The 18,468-nt window shown below is 43.3% G+C and overlaps 1 protein-coding gene across 1 annotated transcript in view; it reads left to right on the plus strand.

Moving 5' to 3' along the window:
- The window catches only part of LOC311126042 (fibroblast growth factor receptor 3-like), a gene marked incomplete at both ends in the record, with an annotated part of 261,688 nt that overhangs the window by 45,063 nt on the left and 198,157 nt on the right, over positions 1-18,468 (plus strand). The window contains one exon of the mRNA XM_084200070.1: positions 2,718-2,981. Within this exon, the coding sequence (XP_084056196.1) occupies positions 2,718-2,981 (264 nt within the window). The remainder of the gene's footprint in view (positions 1-2,717; positions 2,982-18,468) is intronic.

Here is an 18,468-nt window from a genome sequence, read left to right on the forward strand (position 1 = left end):
GTAGAGCAGAGCCTTCAGTACTACATAAAGGTAGAGCAGAGCCTTCAGTAATACATAAAGGTAGAGCAGAGCCTTCAGTACTACATAAAGGTAGAGCAGAGCCTTCAGTACTACATAAAGGAAGAGCAGAGACTTCAGTACTACATAAAGGTAGAGCAAAGCCTTCAGTACTACATAAAGGTAGAGCAGAGCCTTCAGTATTACATAAAGGTTGAGCGGAGCCTTCAGTACTACATAAAGGAAGAGCAGAGACTTCAGTACTACATAAAGGTAGAGCAAAGCCTTCAGTACTACATAAAGGTAGAGCAGAGCCTTCAGTATTACATAAAGGTTGAGCGGAGCCTTCAGTACTACATAAAGGAAGAGCAGAGCCTTCAGTACTACATAAAGGTAGAGCAAAGCCTTCAGTACTACATAAAGGTAGAGCAAAGCCTTCAGTCCTACATAAAGGTAGAGCAGAGCCTTCAGTAATACATAAAGGTAGAGCGGAGCCTTCAGTAATACATAAAGGTAGAGCAGAGCCTTCAGTACTACATAAAGGTAGAGCAGAGCCTTCAGTAATACATAAAGGTAGAGCAGAGCCTTCAGTAATACATAAAGGTAGAGCAGAGCCTTCAGTACTACATAAAGGTAGAGCAGAGCCTTCAGTTATACATAAAGGTAGAGCAGAGCCTTCAGTACTACATAAAGGAAGAGCAGAGCCTTCAGTAATACATAAAGGTAGAGCAGAGCCTTCAGTACTACATAAAGGTAGAGCAGAGCCTTCAGTAATACATAAAGGTAGAGCAGAGCCTTCAGTACTACATAAAGGTAGAGCAGAGCCTTCAGTACTACATAAAGGTAGAGCGGAGCCTTCAGTAATACATAAAGGTAGAGCAGAGCCTTCAGTAATACATAAAGGTAGAGCAGAGCCTTCAGTAATACATAAAGGTAGAGCAGAGCCTTCAGTACTACATAAAGGTAGAGCAGAGCCTTCAGTTATACATAAAGGTAGAGCAGAGCCTTCAGTACTACATAAAGGAAGAGCAGAGACTTCAGTACTACATAAAGGTAGAGCAAAGCCTTCAGTACTACGTAAAGGTAGAGCAGAGCCTTCAGTACTACATAAAGGTAGAGCAGAGCCTTCAGTAATACATAAAGGTAGAGCAGAGCCTTCAGTACTACATAAAGGTAGAGCAGAGCCTTCAGTACTACATAAAGGTAGAGCAGAGCCTTCAGTAATACATAAAGGTAGAGCAGAGCCTTCAGTACTACATAAAGGAAGAGCAAAGCCTTCAGTACTACATAAAGGTAGAGCAGAGCCTTCAGTACACTGCCCACAAAATGAGGTGGAAACTGAGCAGCACTTCCTAACCTCCTGCCAAATGTATGACCATATTAGAGACACGTATTTCCCTCAGATTACACAGACCAACAAAGAATTTGAAAAAAATATCCAATTTTGATCAACTCCCATATCTATTAGGTGAAATACCACAGTGTGCCATCACAGCAGCAAGATTTGTGACCTGTTGCCACAAGAAAAGGGCAACCAGTGAAGAACAAACACCATTGTAAATACAACCCATATTTATTTTCCCTTTTGTACTTCAACTATTTGCACATTGTTACAACACTGTATATAGACATAATATGACATTTGAAATGTTTTTATTCTTTTGGAACTTGTTTACTGTTATAGCTAGCGAGCCAGCAAGCTAACGTTAGCTAGCTACCTAACAGTACACTTTAATTTGAAATGAAAATTACTTTCTGACAAAATTAGAAATGTGTATTATCTGAAAATGTAGCTAGCTAGACTATCTTGCCCATATTCATGGATGAACGCTTCTCCCTCTCTGTCACGGATGCCATGGTTGCCCTTAGTTTGAAGATCCGGTGTTTTATACAACAGCCTTCTGTGTGTTCTCTTTTCGACTCTCTCTGCATATTTACAATCAAACGCCAGAATCTCCTTAGCTATCACACTCTAATTCCACCGGGCATTCCACTGATTTCAAAACTCGGTCCTCCAGAAAGTGGAGAGCAACACTTTGATATCTTTTTTAAAAAAGCAACGTTAGAAAGGATTACCTACAAATACTGACCAGCTCATCTCTCGTCATGTCCAGCCCATCCATTATCTCAGCCAATCATGGCTAGCGGGAAGGTTCCTGTCTGTGAACCAACTATGCTCATAATTTAACAATTGTGTTCGTATTTACAGATGACAAGTTTGTTATTAAGGCGCATGAAAGTTCACATGTTCCAGAAGGCATTTCTGCCAAAAAAATATGCATTTTGATATAAAAAGCAAAGTTTACGTTCAAATGGCTCTCCTGTGAGATAGTGACGTGCGACAGAGTTTCCTGAAACAAGTCACATATTGTTGCTAACCCTTTAAGTATGTCTTCAACATACTCAGTCTCTGTCTCTCTAGCTCTCTGTCCCCCTCCAGACTCTGCGTCCTCTGGTTGGGACAGGGGACACCCTGGATCTATCATGTCTCTCTCTGTCTCCCTGTCTGTCTCTGTCTTTCTCTGTCTCTCTGACCCTAACCCTGTCTCTCTGACCCTAACCCTGTCTCTCTGACCCTCACCCTGTCTCCCCCCTCTCCCCCTCCAACTTCTGTGTCCATTGAGGCTGTGTTCCTGGAGGACTATGTTGTTGGGAGGCGACACCCTGGATCTGTCCTGTCTCTATACCTCTGACCCAACCCTGTCTGTTTCCCCCTCTAGACTCTGTGTCCAGTGAAGTTGTGTTCCTGGAGGACTATGTGGTTCCTACGGGAGACACCCTGGATCTGTCCTGTAACACCGACGGCCCCGCCCAACCTGTCCTCTGGTTTAAGGACGGCAGTGGTATGTTGCCTAGCAACCGGAAGCGGCTGGGCCAGAGGGTTCTACACATCATCAACGTGTCTTACGAGGACTCCGGCGTGTACTCCTGCCGCGTCACCCACGGCAACACACTGCTCAGCAACTACACAATCAGAGTAACAGGTGAGAGACGGACCTCCCTCTCTCTCTCTCTCTCTCTCTCTCTCTCTCTCTCTCTCTCTCTCTCTCTCTCTGTCTGTCTGTCTCTCTGTCTCTCTCTCTCTCTCTCTCTCTCTCTCTCTCTCTCTCTCTCTCTCTCTCTGTCTCTCTCTCTCTCTCTCTCTCTCTCTCTCTCTCTCTCTCTCTCTCTCTCTCTCTCTCTCTCTCTCTCCATCTCTCTCTCTCTCCATCTCCTCTCTCTCTCTCTCTCTCCATCTCCTCTCTCTCGCTCTCTCTCTCCATCTCCCCTCTCTCTCTTTCTCTCTCTCTCTCTCTCTCTATCTCCCCTCTCTCTCTCTCTAGCTCTCTCTCTCCCTCTCTCTCTCAATTCAATTCAAAGGGCTTTATTGGCATGGGAAACATATGTTAACATTGCCAAAGCAAGTGAAATCAATAAAAAACAAAAGTGAAATAAACAATAAATATTAACAGTAAACATTACACTCACAAAAGTTCCAAAAGAATACAGACATTTCAAATGTCATATGTCTATACAGTTGAAGTCGGAAGTTTACACTTAGGTTGGAGTCATTAAAACTTGTTTTTCAACCACTCCACAAATTTCTTGTTAACAAACTATAGTTTTGGCAAGTCGGTTAGGACATCTACTTTGTGCATGACACAAGTCATTTTTCCAACAATTGTTTACAGACAGATTATTTCACTTATAATTCACTGTATCACAATTCCAGCGGGTCAGAAGTTTACATACACTAAGTTGACTGTGCCTTTAAACAGCTTGGAAAATTCAAGAAAATGATGTCATGGCTTTAGAAGCTTCTGATATGCTAATTTACATCATTTGAGTCAATTGGAAGTGTACCTGTGGATGTATTTCAAGGCCTACCTTCAAACTCAGTGCCTCTTTGCTTGACATCATGGGAAAATCAAAAGAAATCAGCCAAGACCTCAAAAAATTTTTTGGGGACCTCCACAACTCTGGTTCATCCTTGAGAGCAATTTCCAAACGCCTGAAGGTACCACGTTCATCTGTACAAACAATAGTACGCAAGTATAAACACCATGGGACCACGCAGCCGTAATACCGCTCAGGAAGGAGATGCAGTGAGGGAAAAAAGTATTTGATCCCCTGATGATTTTGTACATTTTCCCACTGACAAAGAAAATATCAGTCTATAATTTTAATGGTAGGTTGATTTGAACAGTGAGAGACAGAATAACAACAAAACAATCCATAAAAACGCATGTCAAAATTTTTATAAATTGATTTGCATTTTAATGAGGGAAATAAGTATTTGACCCCATCTCAATCTGAAAGATTTCTGGCTCCCAGGTGTCTTTTATACAGCTTGTTACCTGTATAAAAGACACCTGTCCACAGAAGCAATCAATCAATCAGATTCCTAACTCTCCACCATGGCCAAGACCAAAGAGCTCTCCAAGGATGTCAGGGACAAGATTGTAGACCTACACAAGGCTGGAATGGGCTAGCCAGTCTCCAGACCTTAATCCCATAGAAAATCTGTGGAGGGAGCTGAAGGTTCGAGTTGCAAACGTCAGCCTCGAAACTTTAATGACTTGAGAAGATAAGCAAAGAGGAGTGAAAGAAAATCCCTCCTGAGATGTGTGCAAACCTGGTGGCCAACTACAAGAAACGTCTGACCTCTGTGATTGCCAACAAGGGTTTTGCCACCAAGTTCTAAGTCATGTTTTGCAGAGGGGTCAAATACTTATTTCCCTCATTAAAATGCAAATCAATTTATAACATTTTTGACATGCGTTTTTCTGGATTTTGTTGTTGTTATTCTGTCTCTCACTGTTCAAATAAACCTACCATTAAAATTATAGACTGATCATGTCTTTGTCAGTGGGCAAACGTACAAAATCAGCAGGGGATCAAATACTTTTTTCCCTCACTGTATGGGAGTTTATCAAAATTGGATTTGTTTTCGAATTCTTTGTGGATCTGTGTAATCTGAGGGAAATATGTGTCTCTAATATGGTCATACATTTGGCAGGAGATTAGGAAGTGCAGCTCAGTTTCCACCTCATTTTGTGGGCAGTGTGCACATAGCCTGTCTTCTCTTGAGAGCCAGGTCTGCCTTCAGCTACCTTTCTCTATAGCAAGGCAATGCTCACTGAGTCTGTACATAGTCAAAGCTGTCCTTCATTTTGGGTCAGTCACAGTGGTCAGGTATTCTGCCACTGTGTACTCTCTGTTTAGAGCCAAATAGCATTCTAGTTTGCTCAGTTTTTTTGTACATTCTTTCAATGTGTCAAGTAATTATCTTTTTGTTTTGTCATGATTTGGTTGGGTCTAATTATGTTAATGTCCTGGAGTTCTGTGGGGTCTGTTTTATGTTTGTGAACTGAGCCCCAGGACCAGCTTGCTTATGGGACTCTTCTCCAGGTTAATCTCTCTGTAGGTGATGGCTTTGTTATGGAAGGTTTGGCAATCACTTCCTTTTAGGTGGTTGTAGACTTTAACGTCTCTTTTCTGGATTTTGATCATTAGCGGGTATCGGCCTAATTCTGCTCTGCATGCATTATTTTGTGTTTTTTCGTTGGACACTGAGGATATTTGTTGCAGAATTCTGCATGCAGAGTCTCAATTTGGTGTTTGTCCCATTTTGTGAATTCTTGGTTGGTGAGCGGACCCCAGACCTCACAACCATAAAGGGCAATGGGTTCTATAACTAATTCAAGTATTCTATAACTGATTCAAGCCTGATCCTACTTGGTATGTCGAATTTTATGTTCCTTTTGATGGCATAGAAGGCCCTTGCCTTGTCTCTCAGATCATTCACAGCTTTGTGGAAGTTACCTGTAGCGCTGATGTTTAGGCCGAGGTATGTATAGTTTTTTGTGTGCTCTAGGGCAACAGTGTCTAGATGGAATTTGTATTTGTGGTCCTGTCAACTGGACCTTTTTTGGAACACCATTATTTTTGTCTTACTGAGATTTACTGTCAGGGCCCAGGTCTGACAGAATCTGTGCAGAAGATCTAGGTGCTGCTGTAGGCCCTCCTTGGTTGGTGACAGAAGCACCAGATCATCAGCAAACAGTAGACATTTGACTTCAGATTCTAGTAGTGTGAGGCCGGGTGCTGCAGACTGTTCTAGTGCACTGTATTCGTTGATATACAGCTGCGGAAAAAATTAAGAGACCACTGCAAAATGATCAGTTTCTCTGGTTTTACTATTTATAGGTATGTGTTTGGGTAAAAACAACATTTTTGTTATTGTACTGACAACATTTCTCCCAAATTCCAAATAATAATATTGTCATTTAGAGCATTTATTTGCAGAAAATGACAACTGGTCAAAATAACAAAAAAAGATGCAGTGTTGTCAGACCTCGAATAATGCAAAGAAAATAAGTTCATGTTCATTTTTAAACACAATACTAATGTTTTAACTTAGGAAGAGTTCAGAAATCAATATTTGGTGGAATAACCCTGATTTTCAATCACAGCTTTCACGAGTCTTGGCATGCTCTCCACCAGTCTCTCACATTGATGTTGGGTGACTTTATGCCACTCCTGGCGCAAAAATTAAAGCAGCTCGGCTTTGTTTGATGGCTTGTGACCATCCATCTTCCTCTTGATCACATTCCAGAAGTTTTCAATGGGGTTCAGGTCTGGAGATTGGGCTGGCCATGACAGGGTCTTGATCTGGTGGTCCTCCATCCACACCTTGATTGACCTGGCTGTGTGGCATGGCGCATTGTCCTGCTGGAAAAACCAATCCTCAGAGTTGGGGAACAATGTCCGAGCAAAAGGAAGCAAGTTTTCTTCCAGGACAACCTTTTACGTGGCTTGATTCATGCGTCCTTCACAAAGACAAATCTGCCCGATTCCAGCCTTGCTGAAGCACCCCCAGATCATCACTGATCCTCCACCAAATTTCACAGTGGGTGCGAAACACTGTGGCTTTTAGGCCTCTCCAGGTCTCTGACTAACCATTAGATGACCAGGTGTTGGGCAAAGCTGAAAATTGGACTCATCAGAGAAGATGACCTTACTCCAGTCCTCTACGGTCCAATCCTTATGGTCTTTTGCAAACCTCAGCCTGGCTCTTCTTTGCTTCTCATTGATGAAGGGCTTTTTTCTAGCTTTCCACGAGTTCAGCCCTGCCCCTAGGAGCCTGTTTCGAACCGTCCTCGCCGTGCACTTCACCCCAGCTGCCATTCTTTTTGTAGATCACTTGATGTCATCCTACGGTTGTTGAGTGACATTCGAATGAGTTGGCGGTCATCCCGGTCAGTAGAGAGTCGTTTTCGCCCTCTGCCGGTCTGTAGCTTTGTTGTCCCCAATGTCTGCTGCTTGACCTTGTTCTTATGAACCGCCGTCTTTGAAAATTTAAAGATGGAAGCAACCTGATGCTCACTGTATCCCTCTGCCAGTAAAGCCAGAATTGAACCCTTCTTTTCCTCACTCAAAATGTTCTCATGGTCAATAGTTATTTTTGGATTAATATTACTTTTGAGGTACTATTAGCACTGTTTTTGCCATCCAGCTGGTCCTATTGCAAGAGGATAGTGATGACCACAGCAGTGGTTTTTATACTTTTCCTCGTTAAATAAGATTTGGTTCAGGTGATCACCTAATCAGTACCTAATTCAGTAGAATGAGGTGTGCCTGTGTTGGAATTCAATTGGATTTAAGATAAATGTGCAGTGGTCTCTTAATTTTTTTCACAGCTGTATATGTTGAAGAGGGTGGGGCTTAAGCTGCATCCCTGTCTCACCCCACGATCTCTCAGATCGTTCACAGCTTTGTGGAAGTTACCTGTGGCGCTGATCTTTAGGCCGAGGTATGTAGCGTATTTTGTGTTCTCTAGGGCAACGGTGTCTAGATGGAATTTGTATTTGTGGTCCTGGAAACTGGACCTTTTTTGGAACACCATTATTTTTGTCTTACTGAGATTTACTGTCAGGGCCCAGGTCTGACAGAATCTGTGCAGAAGATCTAGGTGCTGCTGTAGGCCCTCCTTGGTTGGGGACAGAAGCACCAGATCATCAGAAAACAGTAGACATATGACTTCAGATTCTAGTAGGGTGAGGCCGGGTGCTGCAGACTGTTCTATATCCTGTGATATATATGCTGAAGAGGGTGGGGCTTAAACTGCATCCCTGTCTCACCCCACGGCCCTGTGGAAAGAAATGTGTGTTTTTTTTCCGATTTTAACTGCACACGTTGTTTGTGTACATGGATTTCATAATGTTGTATGTTTTCCCCCCAACACCACTTTCCATCAATTTGTATAGCAGACCCTCATGCCAAATTGAGTCAAAAGCTTTTTTGAAATCAACAAAGCATGAGAAGACTTTGCATTTGTTTTGGTTTGTTTGTTTGTCAATTAGGGTGTGCAGGGTGAATACGTGGTCTGTCGTACGGTAATTTGGTAAAAAGCCAATTTGACATTTGCTCAGTACATTCTTTTCACTGAGGAAATGAACTAGTCTGCTGTTAATGATAATGGAGAGGATTTTCCCAAGGTTGATGTTGACGCATATCCCACGGTAGTTATTGGGGTCAAATTTGTCTCCACTTTTGTGGATTGGGGTGATCAGTCCTTGGTTCCAAATATTAGGGAAGATGCCAGAGCTAAGGATGATGTTAAAGAGTTTAACTATAGCCAATTGGAATTTGTGGTCTGTATATTTTATCATTTCATTGAGGATATCATCAACACCACAGGCCTTTTTGGGTTGGAGGGTTTGTATTTTGTCCTGTAGTTCATTCAATGTAATTGGAGAATCCAGTGGGTTCTGGTAGTCTTTAATAGTTGATTCTATGATTTGTATTTGATGCTGTTTGTTCTTTGTTATACGGCCAAAAAGATTGGAGAAGTGGTTTATCCATACATCTCTCTTTTGGATAGATAGCGCTAGCTTTTGTTGTTTGTTTAGTGTTTTCCAATTTTCCCAGAAGTGTTTAGTCTGTGTATTCTTCAATTACATTGAGCTGATTTCTGACGTGCTGTTCCTTCTTTTTCAATAGTCTATTTCTGTGTTGTTTTAGTGATTCACCATAGTGAAGGTGTAGGCTCAGGGTTTCTGGGTCTCAATTTTTTTGGTTGGATAAGTTTCTCAATTTCTTTCTTAGGTTTTTGCATTCTTCATCAAACCATTTGTCACTGTTGTTACTTTTCTTTGGTTTTCTGTTAGAGATTTTTAGATTTGATAGGGAAGCTGAGAGGTCAAATATACTGTTTAGGTTTTCTTCTGCCAAGTTTACACCTTCACTATTACAGTGGAATGTTTTGTCCAGGAAGTTGTCTAAAAGGGATTGCATTTGTTGTTGCCTAATAGTTTTTTGGTAGGTTTCGACACTACTTTCCTTCCATCTATAGCATTTCTTAATATTATTCAGTTCCTTTGGCTTTGATGCCTCATGCTTGAGTATTGCTCTGTTCAAGTAGACTGTATTTTTGCTTTTGTCAGATAGGGGTGTCAGTGGGCTGACTGTGAACGATCTGAGAGACTCTGGGTTGAGGTCAGTGATAAAGTAATGTACAGTACTACTGCCAAGAGATGAGCTATAGGTGTACCTACCATAGGAGTCCCCTCGAAGTCTACCATTGACTATGTACATACCCAGCGTGCGACAGAGCTGCAGGAGTTGTGACCCATTTTTATTGGTTATTTTGTCGTAGTTGTGCCTAGGGGGGCATATGGGGGCGGGAATGCTGTCACCTCCAGGTAGGTGTTTGTCCCCCTGTGTGCTGAGGGTGTCAGGTTCTTGTCCAGTTCTGGCATTTAGGTCGCCACAGACTAGTACATGTCTCTGGGCCTGGAAATTATTGATTTCCCCCTCCAGGATGGAGAAGCTGTCTTCATTAAAGTATGGGGATTCTAGTGGGGGGATATAGGTAGCACACAGGAGGACATTTTTCTCTGTTGAGATCATTTCCTTTTGAATTTCTAGCCAAATGTAAAATGTTCCTGTTTTGATTAATTTAATAGAGTGAGTTAGGTCTGCTCTATACCAAATTAGCATACCCCCAGAGTCCCTTCCCTGTTTCACACCTGGTAGTTTGGTGGATGGGACTACCAGCTCTCTGTAACCTAGAGGGCAACCAGTGGGTCCATCTCCTCTATACCATGTTTCTTGTAGGATGACAATGTCTGTATTTCTGATTTATTTGGTGAAGTCCAGGTTCCTGCTCTTTAGGCCAAAGGCAGATGACCTCAGGCCTTGGATATTCCAGGATGAGATAGTGAAGGCTTTGTGTTCCATAAAGTGTCTAATGTTGTTGGTCGTGTGGTTTGGCCTCAGACCAGTAATTGTGAGCAGAGCCTGCTGAGCATCTGGTACATGTATTGGCTTGGTCTAGTGTAAGATTGGGGGTTGGGCCTGTTTGCCTGCTCACGGCCTGGGCGTATGTGTGACTTTCATGTTGAGGCCCTCTTTGTGGGAGTGGGGGGCATGGGGTGGGTAGGAGGGGCATAGGTCTGATCTGAGGGGGCCTAAATGGGATATGGGCATGGTCATCTCGGTGGGGGTCCTCTATGTGGGGGGGGGGGGGGGGGGGTTCCCGCAGGTCTGGGAGAGTGTCTCGCTGGTCTGGCCGGGGTGTCTGTTGATCTGTTGCGCCTGTGTGAAGTGTTGGGTCTGCGGTTGAGGGCGATATCCTTTAGGGTCCGGGCGAAGGTGGGCACTGCTACCCTGTATAAGTCGACCTGGTCGTAAAGGCTGTTCAAGTACAGGGTGGAGTGGTGGGCCAGGTAGTCCGCGACCAGGAGACCCATGGGGCGGCGCACAATTGTCCCAGCGTCGTCCAGGGTAGGGGAGGGAATGGCCGGAAGGGATGTAGCTCAGTTGGTAGAGCATGGTGTTTGCAACGCCAGGGTTGTGGGTTCGATTCCCACGGGGGGGCCAGTATGAAAAAAATAATGTATCCACTCACTAACTGTAAGTCGCTCTGGATAAGAGCGTCTGTTAAATGACTAAAATGTAAATGTAAATGTAGACATTTGGTCTCTCTCTCTCTCTCTCTCTCTCTCTGTCTCTCTCTCTCTCTCTCTCTCTCTCTCTCTCTCTCTCTCTCTCTCTCCATCCCTCTCTGTCTCTCTCTGTCTCTCTCTCCATCTCTCTCTGTCTCTCTCTCTCTCTCTGTCTCTCTCTCTCTCTCTCTGTCTCTCTCTCTCCATCTCTCTCTCTCTCTCTCTCTCTCTCTCTCTCTCTGTCTCTCTCTCTCTCTGTCTCTCTGTTTATTTCTGAATGTCTCCATGCGACTAGGGTAATGTTTTAATCAGCCAGTTATGTTTAATGACCACCCAGACAGTAAGCTATGTGACTCACTGTCTGGCGCAGCAAGCAGCAAGCAGCAAGCAGTACGGTATCTCAGTCAGCCTGATGTTCTCAACAAATAACAGAGAGCTATTAATAGGTGTTATAACCAGTCAGTGCCAGGGTTGTTAGTCCAGAAACACCTCGAGAGTTGAAACATTAAAACAAGGTCACTGTGAAGAAGGTCTGTTATTGTTGCTGCTGGTCTGTTTCTAGTTTAACCGTCAGACACACAAACTCACACACACTCACACACACTCACTCACTCACACACACTCACACACACACACCTAGTAGCACATGCTCACCAAGGCAGTGACACTTCCAGCTCCAACTGTCACAGCCAAGTTCCACTCTGATAAATGAGAGAGAGAGAGAGAGAGAGAGAGAGAGAGAGAGAGAGAGAGAGAGAGAGAGACAGAGAGAGAGAGAGAGAGAGAGAGAGAGAGAGAGAGAGAGAGAGAGAGAGAGGTCACAAGCCACAGATTGTACTCCTTATGGACTCAAACGGGAAATACATACAAGAAAATAAATGTTTTCCCAAACACACAGTGTCTAAACTCTGGTGTCCAAACACCCAGCGCGTCCTAGACCTTCTGTCTGAGGACCAACTAGGATCACCCAGCCACATAATTATACACACAGGCACAAACGACCTGAGAACACAGCAGGAAAGTGTGGCCACAGCACTCAAGGGATTGATAGAAAAATATGATTCTACTTTCCCAACTCACAAGTGGTTATCTCAACCCTGCTACCCACAAAAATACTTCCACCCTGCTACCATACAGCAGGTAAACGCAAGTATTTCCTATAACTGTGCCTCAAATCCAAATGTCTACCTGGCCCAGCACTCCACCCTGGACGTGAACAGCCTTTACGACCAGGTCCACCTATCCAAGGCAGCAGTGCCCACCTTCGCCCGGACCCTAAAGGATATTGCCCTCAACCGCAGACCCAACACCTCACACAGGAGCAACAGATCAACAGACACCCCGCCCAGACCAGCGAGACACTCTCCCAGACCAGCGAGACACTCTCCCAGACCTGTGGGACCCCCCCCCCCCCCAGACCTACACATAGTGGACCCCCACCGAGATGACCATGCCCACACCCCATTTAGGCCCCCTCAGATCAGACGTATGCCCCTCCTACCCACCCCATGCCCCCCACTCCCGCAAAGAGGGCCTCAACATGAAAGTCACACATACGCCCAGGCCGTGAGCAGGCAAAGAGGCCCAACCCCCACTCTTACACTAGCCTAAGCCAATGGCATGTACCAGATGCTCAGCAGGCTCTGCTCACAATTACTGGTCTGAGGCCAAACCACACGACCAACAACATTAGACACTTTATTGAACACAAAGCCTTCACTATTTCATCCTGGAATATCCAAGGCCTGAGGTCATCTGCCTTTGGCCTAAAGAGCAGGAACCTGGACTTCACCATAGAAATTCGAAATACAGACATTGTCATCCTACAAGAAACATGGTTTAGAGGAGATGGACCCACTGGTTGCCCTCTAGGTTACAGAGAGCTGGTAGTCCCATCCACCAAACTACCAGGTGTGAAACAGGGAAGAGACTCAGGGGTAGGCTAATTTGGTATAGAGCAGACCTAACTCACTCTATTAAATTAGTCAAAACAGGAACATTTTACATTTGGCTAGAAATTCAAAAGGAAATGATCTCAACATAGAACAATGTCCTCCTGTGTGCTACCTATGTCCCCCCACTAGAATCCCCATACTTTAATGAAGACAGCTTCTCCATCCTGGAGGGGGAAATCAATCATTTCCAGGTCCAGACCCTCAGCACACAGGGGGACAAACACCTACCTGGAGGTGACAGCATTCCCTCCCCCATATGCCCCCCTAGGCACAACTACGACAAAATAACCAACAAAAACGGGTCACAACTCCTGCAGCTCTGTCGCACGCTGGGTATGTACATAGTCAATGGTAGGCTTCGAGGGGACTCCTATGGTAGGTACACCTATAGCTCATCTCTTGGCAGTAGTACTGTAGACTACTTTATCTCTGACCTCAACCCAGAGTCTCTCAGAGCATTCACTGTCAGCCACAGTGTACTTGAACAGAGTAATACTCAATCATGAGGCATCAAAGCCAAAGTAACTGAATAATGTTAAGAAATGCTATAGATGGAAGGAAAGTAGTGTCGAAACATGCCAAAAAACAATTAGGCAATTTAGACAACTTCCTGGACAAAACGTTCCACTGTAATAGTGAAGGTGTAAACTTGGCAGTAGAAAACCTAAACAGTATATTTGACCTCTCAGCTTCCCTATCAAATCAAAAAATCTCTAACAGAAAACCGAAGAAAAGTAACAACAGTGACAAATGGTTTGATGAATAATGCAAAAACCTATGAAAGAAATTGAGAAACCTATCCAACCAAAAACATAGAGACCCAGAAAACCTGAGCCTTCACTATGGTGAATCACTAAAACAATACAGAAATATACTACGGAAAAAGAAGGAACAGCACGTCAGAAGTCAGCTCAATGTAATTGAATAATCCACAGACTCTAAACACTTCTGTGAAAATTGGAAAACACTAAACAAACAACAACACAAAGAGCTATCTATCCAAAACGGAGATGTATTGGTAAACCACTTCTCCAATCTTTTTGGCTCCATAACAAAGAACAAACATAAAAAAATATACATGATCAAATGCAAATCTTAGAATCAACTATTAAAGACTACAAGAACCCACTGGATTCTCCAATTACATTGAATGAACTACAGGACAAAATACAAACCCTCCAACCCAAAAAGGCCTGTGGTGTTGATGATATCCTCAATGAAATGATAAAATATACAGACCACAAATTCCAATTGGCTATACTTAAACTCTTTAACATCATCCTTAGCTCTGGCATCTTCCCTAATATTTGGATCCAAGGACTGATCACCCCAATCCACAAATGTGGAGACAAATTTCACCCCAATAACTACCGTGGGATATGCGTCAACAGCAACCGTGGGAAAATCCTTTGCATTATCATTGACAGCAGACTAGTTCATTTCCTCAGTGAAAACGATGTACTGAGCAAATGTCAAATTGGCTTTTTACCAAATTACCGTACGACAGACCACGTATTCACCCTGCACACCCTAATTGACAAACTAACAAACCAAAACAAAGGTGAAATCTTCTCATGCTTTGTTGATTTCAAAAAAGCTTTTGACTCAATTTGGCATGAGGGTCTGCTATACAAATTGATGGAAAGTGGGGTTGGGGGAAAAACATACAACATTATAAAATCCATGTACACAAACAACAAGTGTGCTGTTAAAATTGGCAAAAAATACACACATTTCTTTCCACAGGGCCGTGGGGTGAGACAGGGATGCAGTTTAAGCCCCACCCTCTTCAGCATATATATCACAGGATATAGAACAGTCTGCAGCACCCGGCCTCACCCTACTAGAATCTGAAGTCATATGTCTACTGTTTTCTGATGATCTGGTGCTTCTGTCCCCAACCAAGGAGGGCCTACAGCAGCACCTAGATCTTCTGCACAGATTCTGTCAGACCTGGGCCCTGACAGTAAATCTCAGTAAGACAAAAATAATGGTGTTCCAAAAAAGGTCCAGTTTCCAGGACCACAAATACAAATTCCATCTAGACACCGTTGCCCTAGAGAACACAAAATACGCTACATACCTCGGCCTAAAGATCAGCGCCACAGGTAACTTCCACAAAGCTGTGAACGATCTGAGAGACAAGGCAAGGGCCTTCTATGCCATCAAAAGGAAAATAAAATTTGACATACCAATTAGGATCTGGCAAAAAATACTTGAATCAGTTATAGAACCCATTGCCCTTTATGGTTGTGAGGTCTGGGGTCCGCTCACCAACCAAGAATTCACAAAATGGGACAAACACCAAATTGAGACTCTGCATGCAGAATTCTGCAAAAATATCCTCTCTGTACAACGAAAAACACCAAATAATGCATGCAGAGCAGAATTAGGCCGATACCCGCTAATTATCAAAATCCAGAAAAGAGCCGTTAAATTCTATAACCACTTAAAAGGAAGCGATTCCCAAACCTTCCATAACAAAGCCATCACCTACAGAGAGATTAACTTGGAGAAGAGTCCCCTAAGCAAGCTGGTCCGGGGGCTCTGTTCACAAATACAAACAGACCCCACAGAGCCCCAGGACAACAACAACAACACAATTAGACCCAACCAAATCATGAGAAAATAAAAAGAGAATGACTTGACACATTGGAAAGAATTAACAAAAAACACAGCAAACTAGAATGCTATTTGGCCCTAAACAGAGAGTACACAGTGGCAGAATACCTGACCACTGTGACTGACCCAAACTTAAGGAAAGCTTTGACTATGTACAGACTCAGTGAGCACAGCCTTGCTATTGAGAAAGGCCGCCGTAGGCAGACCTGGCTCTCAAGAGAAGACAGGCTATGTGCACACTGCCCACAAAATGAGGTGGAAACTGAGCTGCACTTCCTAACCTCCTGCCAAATGTATGACCATATTAGAGACATATTTCCCTCATATTACAGTGATCCAAAAATAATTCGAAAACTTTTTCATAAACTCCCTTATCTACTTGGTGAAATACCACGGTGTGCCATCACAGCAGCAAGATTTGTGACCTGTTGCCACAAGAAAAGGGCAACCAGTGAAGAACAAACACCAGTGAAGAACAAACACCACTGTAAATACAATTTATGTTTATTTATTTTCCCATTTGTACTTTAACTATTTGCATATCATTACAACACTGTATATATACATAATATGACATTTGAAATGTCTTTATTCTTTTGGAACTTCTGAGTGTAATGTTTACTGTTAATATTTATTGTTTATTTCACTTTTGTTTACTATTTAATTTGCTTTGGCAATGTTAACACACGTTTCCCATGCCAATAAAGCCCTTAAATTGAAATTGAAATTGAATTGAGAGGGAGGAGAGGTAGAGAGAGAGAGAGAGGGAGGAGAGTGAGGGCTGGGGTGAGGAGGGGGTTGATACATTATCCTCCATACCCCTCATATCCTTCATACCCCTCTGGAAATACATGATCCTCAATACCCCACACTCCCCCATGGAAATACATTATCCTCCACACCCATCATACCCCCTGGAAATACATGATCCTCAATACCCCACACTCCCCCATGGAAATACATTATCTTCTTTACCCCTCATACCCCCATGGAAATACATTATCCTCCACACCCATCATACCCCCATGGAAATACATTATCCTCCATAGCCCTCATACCCCCATGGAAATACATTATCCTCCATACCCATCATACCCCCATGGAAATACATTATCCTCCACACCCATCATACCCCCTGAAAATACATTATCCTCCATACCCATCATACCCCCATGGAAATACATTATCCTCCATACCCATCATACCCCCATGGAAATACATTATCCTCCATACCCATCATACCCCCATGGAAATACATTATCCTCCATACCCATCATACCCCCTGGAAATACATTATCCTCCATATTGTCCATACCTCCCTCTAGAAATAGTTTATACTGCTTCAGTAGCATCTAAATAACCATATGGCTTATCCCCGTCAGACTGCAGTATTTGTGTGTGTGTGTTTTTGCCTGCCTGCCTGTGTCTGTGTGTGTGTGTGTTTGCCTACCTTTGAGTGTGTGTGTGTGTTTGTGTGTGTGTGTGTGTGTGTTTGCCTGCATGTGAATGTGAGTGTGTGTGTCTGTGTGTGTGTGTGTGTGTGTGTCTGCGTGTCTGCTTGCCGCGTGCATGCTCCTCTCTCACCGACCCCAGTAATGAGGCGCTGGTCTGTAATGTCTGTCTGTGGAAATGTTTGTGTAAAAACCTAAGACCAATCTCTTGAGGTGCATTCATGAACTCTCAATGTTACAGTCAATATAAACGGACTGTGTGTGGTTATTTGTGTGTGTGCATGGTTATGTGTGGGTGTTTGTGTGTGGGTGTGTGTGTGGTTATGTGTGCACACTCCATTGAATCCCTCTCAATTTCCATCTACTGAATTCCTGCTGGTGTTCTGTTTGACAGCTTTTTCACTCTACTGAATTCCTGCTGGTGTTTTGTATGACAGCTGTTTCACTCTACTGAATTCCTGCTGGTGTTTTGTATGACAGCTGTTTCACTCTACTGAATTCCTGCTGGTGTTTTGTATGACAGCTGTTTCACTCTACTGAATTCCTGCTGGTGTTTTGTATGACAGCTGTTTCACTCTACTGAATTCCTGCTGGTGTTTTGTTTGACAGCTGTTTCACTCTACTGAATTCCTGCTTGTGTTTTGTATGACAGCTGTTTCACTCTACTGAATTCCTGCTGGTGTTTTGTATGACAGCTGTTTCACTCTACTGAATTCCTGCTGGTGTTTTGTATGACAGCTGTTTCACTCTACTGAATTCCTGCTGGTGTTTTGTATGACAGCTGTTTCACTCTACTGAATTCCTGCTTGTGTTTTGTATGACAGCTGTTTCACTCTACTGAATTCCTGCTGGTGTTTTGTATGACAGCTGTTTCACTCTACTGAATTCCTGCTGGTGTTTTGTATGACAGCTGTTTCACTCTACTGAATTCCTGCTGGTGTTTTGTTTGACAGCTGTTTCACTCTACTGAATTCCTGCTTGTGTTTTGTATGACAGCTGTTTCACTCTACTGAATTCCTGCTGGTGTTTTGTATGACAGCTGTTTCACTCTACTGAATTCCTGCTGGTGTTTTGTATGACAGCTGTTTCACTCTACTGAATTCCTGCTGGTGTTTTGTATGACAGCTGTTTCACTCTACTGAATTCCTGCTGGTGTTCTGTATGACAGCTGTTTCACTCTACTGAATTCCTGCTTGTGTTTTGTATGACAGCTGTTTCACTCTACTGAATTCCTGCTGGTGTTTTGTATGACAGCTGTTTCACTCTACTGAATTCCTGCTTGTGTTTTGTATGACAGCTGTTTCACTCTACTGAATTCGTGCTGGTGTTTTGTATGACAGCTGTTTCACTCTACTGAATTCCTGCTTGTGTTTTGTATGACAGCTGTTTCACTCTACTGAATTCCTGCTTGTGTTTTGTATGACAGCTGGTTCACTCTACTGAATTCCTGCTGGTGTTCTGTATGACAGCTTTTTCCCTCTACTGAATTCCTGCTGGTGTTTTGTATGACAG

The sequence above is a fragment of the Coregonus lavaretus genome (genome assembly GCF_964263955.1).
Source record: "Coregonus lavaretus genome assembly, contig: HAP1_SCAFFOLD_417, whole genome shotgun sequence".
Classification (NCBI taxonomy): Eukaryota; Metazoa; Chordata; class Actinopteri; order Salmoniformes; family Salmonidae; genus Coregonus; species Coregonus lavaretus.